The sequence below is a fragment of the Galeopterus variegatus genome, unplaced genomic scaffold (assembly GCF_000696425.1).
Source record: "Galeopterus variegatus unplaced genomic scaffold, G_variegatus-3.0.2 Scaffold4478, whole genome shotgun sequence".
NCBI lineage: Eukaryota > Metazoa > Chordata > Mammalia > Dermoptera > Cynocephalidae > Galeopterus > Galeopterus variegatus.
This window is the reverse complement of record NW_007730589.1, coordinates 111,655-120,117: the sequence shown is the minus strand read 5'-3', so window position 1 is coordinate 120,117 and position 8,463 is coordinate 111,655. Positions and strand designations below refer to the sequence as shown.

The window sequence follows — 8,463 nt, the reverse complement described above, 5'->3', positions numbered from 1 at the left end:
GGGTTGCGATTCGTTGCCGGTCACGAAAAAAGACAAAAAAAAAAAAAAAAAAAAAAAAAGACAGCATTGAAATGTATTGAGTCTCCACTCAGGGACTTTCCATGCTTTATGTTGTCTGGATACACGACAACCGGTCGAGGTGGTTTCAGTTTCTCTGGTTTACACATGGGGACACAGACTCATACAGGTTAAGTCAGCTGTCCAGAATCTCTCATCTTGTTCGTGGTCCTGCCCCACCTCTGCATGAATCACAGTCCATCCTTGCCATCTCACACAGTGCCCCAGGGGGCTGGTTCCTCCCCTCATACAAGGAGTTTATCCCAAGGTCTTTATGTAGTGGGCTGCCAGTCCAGGGTATCAAGAATGTGGCTAGTTTACAAAACTTTGATTCGTACACTGCTTCTTATGGCTGGCACTTGTCTAAAAGGGAGGAAAGGGAAAGCCAGCCAGTGTCTTTACACTTGGAATATTTATAGAGGAAGGGAGCAGCTGTAATCTCCTTGCTGGCAGGGACCTTGTCTTCCTTTTTTCAATCCCTGACAGGACCTAGCTTAGTTCCTGGCGATTAGTAAGTACACAGAACATGGAAGTGAAAAAGAATGAGGAGGGGAGGAGTCCTTTAAAATCAGCAGCCTTGAACTTTTTTTTTTTCCTTTTCTCTCCCCCTCTTTTCCAACAGTGGCATTACTCCTGCAGATGGTCTCCTTCTGCTCTAGCTCTCAGGTTGCTTAAAAGAAAATAGCTCTGCCCACCATTTATTCAGTGACTGTTCTTTGCATCATCATCTCACATAGTCGTCACAATAGCCCTTTGAGGTAGGCAATTTCATCCCCATTTTACAGGTGAAAAAGTTGAGGCTCAGACAGGTTACTGACTGGCATAAGGAAGGCAGAGCCCTGGCTCCTGCCACTGAGCCACTTGGCCACCCTGCTCTTCTGCTTCCACTTAATGAGGTCGCCTGAGAACAAAGCGAAAGCAAAGACGTTTTGAAATCTCCTGGGAAGAGGAGAAGTGAGAGGGCTGAGGGCTATGAGCTGGCAGACATCATTGAATTGTACTTGTGGCTTCCTCTCAGCACAGTGATGGTGACAGATGATGTCAACACAGTTCTGTGAAGGGGACAAAGAGGGACCTGAGACGCCAGCTCCATGAGTTGCAACATTTCAGGGATATTTTTCAAAGGAGGTGTGATTAATCTGGTCATTAGCCCACTCTCCTGATCCTTGCTCATGATTGAGAACCACTGCTTGTCCCAGACCCATGTATTTACACTCCTGGCCTCCCAGTTCTTTTGCCACAGTGATTAAAAAGCAGCCTGCAGAGCGATTTCAGCTGAGCTTTGTTCCTGGGCTCTGCAGAAGGCTGTGGCTGTGGCCCTGGGGGCAGTGACTACTTACCAAAAGGCTCCTGCTCCAGGTCTCAGCAAACCCAAGTGCTCCTCTCATCAGTGGCCGTGGCCAGCTCTCAAGGAGCCCATGTGGATGTGGTATTTTGAAGCAGACAAGGTTTACTTTAGCTTTTCCTCCCTCCTCTCTCCCACCCACTGTTCTTTTGTTTTTCCAGCTTCCCTCTGAGGCTGCTCTTTCAGCACAGATGGCCAATGTTCTTTTTGCTGTTCTAGGTCCCTCTATTAAGAAAAACACCTGTAAACTGCTCCACACTCAAGTGGGAATATGATGTCCCTCCCAGAATATTTAGGATTTTAGGTGAGGGTAGAGGCTAATACTTAATCCACAGTAATTAATTTTTTTTTTTTTGTCTTTTTTTGTCTTTTTTCCGTGTCCGGCAACGGATCGCAACCCTCAGTGTTGCCCCCGTACCGGACCGGGGACCGGCAACGGGATTGCAACCCTCGGCGTCGCTCCCGCGCCTCGCCCAGCCAGTGAGCGGGAACCGGTCTGTACGTGGGATCCGAACCCTCGGGCGGGAGCGCCGCCGCGCTTCCCAAGCGGCGCACTATACAGTGCGCCACCGGGCCGGCCCCACAGTAATTAATTTTTAAGTGGGATGTAGGTATAGTGGCATCCGGGCAGTGGTAATGTAGCTGTATACCACTGCCATGCCTACGCCTATACTGAAAGGAGGTCTTCCTGGTACTTCCAGGTAATGCCAGGTGACACACTTTTCCTTCTTTTGGAGCAGCTTTTTTTTTTTTTTTTTCCTTTTTGTCTTTTTTTCGTGTCCGGCATCGGATCGCAACCCTCAGTGTCGTGCCTGTACCGGACCGGGACCGGCAACGGGACCGCAACCCTCAGTGTTATGCCCACACCTCGCTCAGCCAGTGTGCCTGTACCAGACCGGGACCGGCAACGGGACCGCAACCCTCAGTGTTATGCCCACACCTCGCTCAGCCAGTGAGCGGGAACCGGTCTGTATGTGGGATCCGAACCCTCGGCGGGAGCGTCGCCGCACTCCTAAGCGGCGCACTGTAGCAGTGCGCCACTGGGCCGGCCCTGGAGCAGCTTTGTATGTGGGCAAAATCACCATGATGCCAGTGGACCTGAGTATTTGGGGACCTCCTGCCTGCTAGAAGATAGTGGCTGAGCCGATCTTTAGCAGTGTGTGCACCGTGATTTGGGCAGGACGCAGACAACTGCTTGGCAGGAATTGCCAGAGAGAAATCCTGCATCAGGAGGGTTTAGCCTGGATGACTTCACAGGTGCCGTCCACGCCTCAGAGCCAATGATGCCATGCCCTCTTTCTCTGCAGGTATTTCCACTGTCCAGCAGATAGTTCCGAACTAGCCTACGACCCCCCGGTGGTCATGAACGCAGACACCTTGAGTTACTGTCAGAAGGAGGCCTGGTGTAAGCTGGCCTTCTATCTCCTCTCCTCTTTCTACTACCTTTACTGGTGAGTTTCTGTACCTCCTGGTGGGTTTGACTACTGTAGCAAATGGAAGGTGAGGGTGGGCATCATGGCCAGTTGGGTATGATCCCACGTGGGTGACTGGTTTAGGAGCAAGGGCTTCTGTATAAAGGAGGAAGGGAGCAGAAGGTCCCGCAGGAGGCCTTGCCTACTGATAGGCACATCCTTAGGGCCACACAGTGCAAACACAGTCTACCTGCATCCCATAGGACGTAACTGGTGAAGAACAGTTGGCTACTTCTTTCTGGTAGGGCTTCTTGCCTCTTGCAGCTCTGCAACTCAGCCCGTTGGGTTACCTGTGGCCCCAGATACACAGCCTCAGTGTCCCTTGCCCCCTAGCCTGTCTGTAAGGATTCTTGGGGACTATAACAGAGACTCTTTCCCCCACCCCAGGCCCACAGTGGCAATTCTGCTTCACAAAGTGGCATGTTGGGTCATTAAATGCTTACTTACACTTATAATTCTCCCAATATTACATAATACCATTCTAATTAAGTAAAACCTGCTGACTTTGTAATTCCATTTCAAGAATCTCTCCTCTTTTTACCTCTTTACTTAGAACATCCTAGATAAGCAGATAGATATAAACAGACTGTCTTGTGGTTTGAAACCCTCAGAGAGTGCTTCTTCTGAAAACATCTCCTTTCTGGTCCTCTTTGGGCTCATCTTCGAGGACTCTCACTTGTCACCTTGCTGTCCCATCACTATCTGTGGCCGAACCGTGGATATCTCCAAACATCCCAGTGCTGTCTCCAAAGGGGGCATGGGTGACAGTAGCCAGATGAGGAAGAGGAGGTATTGGACTCCACAGCCACCTCTAGGTTTGGCTTGGGCTGCGGCAGGCTCGGAAATGGCTGCATGTATTTGGCATTTAAAAATAAGCCAGGATTTGAGGGCCGGCCCGGTGGCGCACTGCTACAGTGTGCCACTTGGGAGTGCGGTGGCGCTCCCGCCGAGGGTTCGGATCCCACATACAGACCGGTTCCCTCTCACTGGCTGAGTGTGCGGGTGCAACACCGAGGGTTGCGATCCTGTTGCCGGTCCCGGTCCACAGAGACTCTTTCCCCCACCCCAGGCCCACAGTGGCAATTCTGCTTCACAAAGTGGCATGTTGGGTCATTAAATGCTTACTTACACTTATAATTCTCCCAATATTACATAATACCATTCTAATTAAGTAAAACCTGCTGACTTTGTAATTCCATTTCAAGAATCTCTCCTCTTTTTACCTCTTTACTTAGAACATCCTAGCTAAGCAGATAGATATAAACAGACTGTCTTGTGGTTTGAAACCCTCAGAGAGTGCTTCTTCTGAAAACATCTCCTTTCTGGTCCTCTTTGGGCTCATCTTCGAGGACTCTCACTTGTCACCTTGCTGTCCCATCACTATCTGTGGCCGAACCGTGGATATCTCCAAACATCCCAGTGCTGTCTCCAAAGGGGGCATGGGTGACAGTAGCCAGATGAGGAAGAGGAGGTATTGGACTCCACAGCCACCTCTAGGTTTGGCTTGGGCTGCGGCAGGCTCGGAAGTGGCTGCATGTATTTGGCATTTAAAAATAAGCCAGGATTTGAGGGCCGGCCCGGTGGCGCACTGCTACAGTGTGCCACTTGGGAGTGCGGTGGCGCTCCCGCCGAGGGTTCGGATCCCACATACAGACCGGTTCCCTCTCACTGGCTGAGTGTGCGGGTGCAACACCGAGGGTTGCGATCCTGTTGCCGGTCCCGGTCCGGTACAGGCGTGACACTGAGGGTTGCAATCCGTTGCCGGACACGAAAAAAGACAAAAAGGAAAAAAAAAATAAGCCAGGATTTGAGCTAAGAGCTTTATGTGTATTGTTCTATTTATGGGACAAATACCATCTTACCCCTGTATTTACAACTGAGGAGACCGAATCTGAGAAGTTAGATGATTTTCCCAAGGTCACAGCTAATAGTGTCACAGCTGTGCATTATCCTCCAGTTTGATCCAAAGACTGAACTCTTAACTGCTGGGTGTCTTAGGAAACCGCTAGAAAAGACATTATCAAAGTGAGAGTCAGGGAGTGAGGAGGTGTGCATCTTAAAAATGCAGATTCCTGGGCTTAAGCCTCCTGATTCAGACTTTCTGGGGCTAGATTTCTGCAGTTTAACTGAGCTCTTCAGACAATTCTGATGCACACCTGAGGGTCACACCTGCTGCCTGGAAGAGTCTGCTTAGCTTTGCCTCCCTTCGCTCTATGTTTCCAGTGTTTGCAGACTCAGGCCCGGGAGGTATAGCTTCCCCTGGAATCACTCAGCCGAGGAGGGGATTCAGGGTTACTCTACCACGTTCTTCTTGGAGACAAGGGTTGGTCCAGGCCCAGGGTAAAATCCTCAGTGGAGTGCCCCAGCACATTTCCTGCTCCAACTTGCAGGAAGCCTNTGCCTGTACCAGACCGGGACCGGCAACGGGACCGCAACCCTCAGTGTTATGCCCACACCTCGCTCAGCCAGTGAGCGGGAACCGGTCTGTATGTGGGATCCGAACCCTCGGCGGGAGCGTCGCCGCACTCCTAAGCGGCGCACTGTAGCAGTGCGCCACTGGGCCGGCCCTGGAGCAGCTTTGTATGTGGGCAAAATCACCATGATGCCAGTGGACCTGAGTATTTGGGGACCTCCTGCCTGCTAGAAGATAGTGGCTGAGCCGATCTTTAGCAGTGTGTGCACCGTGATTTGGGCAGGACGCAGACAACTGCTTGGCAGGAATTGCCAGAGAGAAATCCTGCATCAGGAGGGTTTAGCCTGGATGACTTCACAGGTGCCGTCCACGCCTCAGAGCCAATGATGCCATGCCCTCTTTCTCTGCAGGTATTTCCACTGTCCAGCAGATAGTTCCGAACTAGCCTACGACCCCCCGGTGGTCATGAACGCAGACACCTTGAGTTACTGTCAGAAGGAGGCCTGGTGTAAGCTGGCCTTCTATCTCCTCTCCTCTTTCTACTACCTTTACTGGTGAGTTTCTGTACCTCCTGGTGGGTTTGACTACTGTAGCAAATGGAAGGTGAGGGTGGGCATCATGGCCAGTTGGGTATGATCCCACGTGGGTGACTGGTTTAGGAGCAAGGGCTTCTGTATAAAGGAGGAAGGGAGCAGAAGGTCCCGCAGGAGGCCTTGCCTACTGATAGGCACATCCTTAGGGCCACACAGTGCAAACACAGTCTACCTGCATCCCATAGGACGTAACTGGTGAAGAACAGTTGGCTACTTCTTTCTGGTAGGGCTTCTTGCCTCTTGCAGCTCTGCAACTCAGCCCGTTGGGTTACCTGTGGCCCCAGATACACAGCCTCAGTGTCCCTTGCCCCCTAGCCTGTCTGTAAGGATTCTTGGGGACTATAACAGAGACTCTTTCCCCCACCCCAGGCCCACAGTGGCAATTCTGCTTCACAAAGTGGCATGTTGGGTCATTAAATGCTTACTTACACTTATAATTCTCCCAATATTACATAATACCATTCTAATTAAGTAAAACCTGCTGACTTTGTAATTCCATTTCAAGAATCTCTCCTCTTTTTACCTCTTTACTTAGAACATCCTAGATAAGCAGATAGATATAAACAGACTGTCTTGTGGTTTGAAACCCTCAGAGAGTGCTTCTTCTGAAAACATCTCCTTTCTGGTCCTCTTTGGGCTCATCTTCGAGGACTCTCACTTGTCACCTTGCTGTCCCATCACTATCTGTGGCCGAACCGTGGATATCTCCAAACATCCCAGTGCTGTCTCCAAAGGGGGCATGGGTGACAGTAGCCAGATGAGGAAGAGGAGGTATTGGACTCCACAGCCACCTCTAGGTTTGGCTTGGGCTGCGGCAGGCTCGGAAATGGCTGCATGTATTTGGCATTTAAAAATAAGCCAGGATTTGAGGGCCGGCCCGGTGGCGCACTGCTACAGTGTGCCACTTGGGAGTGCGGTGGCGCTCCCGCCGAGGGTTCGGATCCCACATACAGACCGGTTCCCTCTCACTGGCTGAGTGTGCGGGTGCAACACCGAGGGTTGCGATCCTGTTGCCGGTCCCGGTCCGGTACAGGCGCGACACTGAGGGTTGCAATCCGTTGCCGGACACGAAAAAAGACAAAAAGGAAAAAAAAAATAAGCCAGGATTTGAGCTAAGAGCTTTATGTGTATTGTTCTATTTATGGGACAAATACCATCTTACCCCTGTATTTACAACTGAGGAGACCGAATCTGAGAAGTTAGATGATTTTCCCAAGGTCACAGCTAATAGTGTCACAGCTGTGCATTATCCTCCAGTTTGATCCAAAGACTGAACTCTTAACTGCTGGGTGTCTTAGGAAACCGCTAGAAAAGACATTATCAAAGTGAGAGTCAGGGAGTGAGGAGGTGTGCATCTTAAAAATGCAGATTCCTGGGCTTAAGCCTCCTGATTCAGACTTTCTGGGGCTAGATTTCTGCAGTTTAACTGAGCTCTTCAGACAATTCTGATGCACACCTGAGGGTCACACCTGCTGCCTGGAAGAGTCTGCTTAGCTTTGCCTCCCTTCGCTCTATGTTTCCAGTGTTTGCAGACTCAGGCCCGGGAGGTATAGCTTCCCCTGGAATCACTCAGCCGAGGAGGGGCTTCAGGGTTACTCTACCACGTTCTTCTTGGAGACAAGGGTTGGTCCAGGCTCAGGGTAAAATCCTCAGTGGAGTGCCCCAGCACATTTCCTGCTCCAACTTGCAGGAAGCCTGAGGGTGCCCCAGCGGGTTCACCCAAGCCTTCCTGATGCCTAGTCTGAACTCTTTAAACTCAAGCGTGGCTCAGGCTGGTTCCTGTCTTGGGAAACCTGTAGAGGGTGGACAAAGCCCTCGTGGCTTAGGGACTTGACACATGGGAGGTGAGGCTTCTTCCCTAGAGTGAGCTGAACTTCACTTTTTTTAGGGGGGATGCAGACCACTGCTTCTGCAGACTCACAGGTGGAGTGGCCTGTCCCTGGAGACAGCATTGTTTCTCCTCAAAGCCAGCATGACAAGGCCAGCAACTTTCCTTGGCTCCTGCCCCATTAGCCTGGCATCCACCTTAGTCCAGATGGGGACTGAGGCAGGCCAAGCCCCCTCATTTCAGTTTTGTTGCTGCCAGAGCCCAGGGCATCATGGGGAAGAAGGATATGCGAGTTCACAGACAGAGAGCAAGCGTCTCTGTCTGCTCTCTTGTGGGGTGGGAGAGGCTGTGTGGGGTGGTTTTGGTGGCTCCCTGCCCATTAGAAGGGTGTGATCATTCTATAACCGAGTATGTTCCAGAAACCGTGCTTGACTGTCTATTCTCTAGCCCATTACTCTAGTTTGGCACTGCCTTCATTAACTACTTTGTTTCCAAAACAAAACTGGAAATAACTGCTCCTCCTGCCTCACTGGGACCCCAGGTGGTGACCAGAGGTCACCCACATTCTCTGTGGGACCTGATCTCCTGGTGCTCTCTGGGGCTCTTTTTTTTTTTCTTCCTTTTTGTCTTTTTTTGTGACCGGTAACGGGATCGCAACCCTCGGTGTCGCGTCCGCACCGCACTCAACCAGTGAGCAGACCGGTCTCTATATGGGATCCGAACCCTCGGCGGGAGCGCCGCTGCGCTCCCAAGCG

General features: G+C 51.1%; 1 protein-coding gene across 1 annotated transcript in view; it reads left to right on the top strand.

Moving 5' to 3' along the window:
- The window catches only part of CNIH3 (cornichon family AMPA receptor auxiliary protein 3), a gene marked incomplete at its 5' end in the record, with an annotated part of 71,791 nt that overhangs the window by 59,529 nt on the left and 3,799 nt on the right, over positions 1-8,463 (top strand). The window contains one exon of the mRNA XM_008587652.1: positions 2,710-2,853. Coding sequence (XP_008585874.1) covers positions 2,710-2,853 — 144 coding nt within the window. The remainder of the gene's footprint in view (positions 1-2,709; positions 2,854-8,463) is intronic.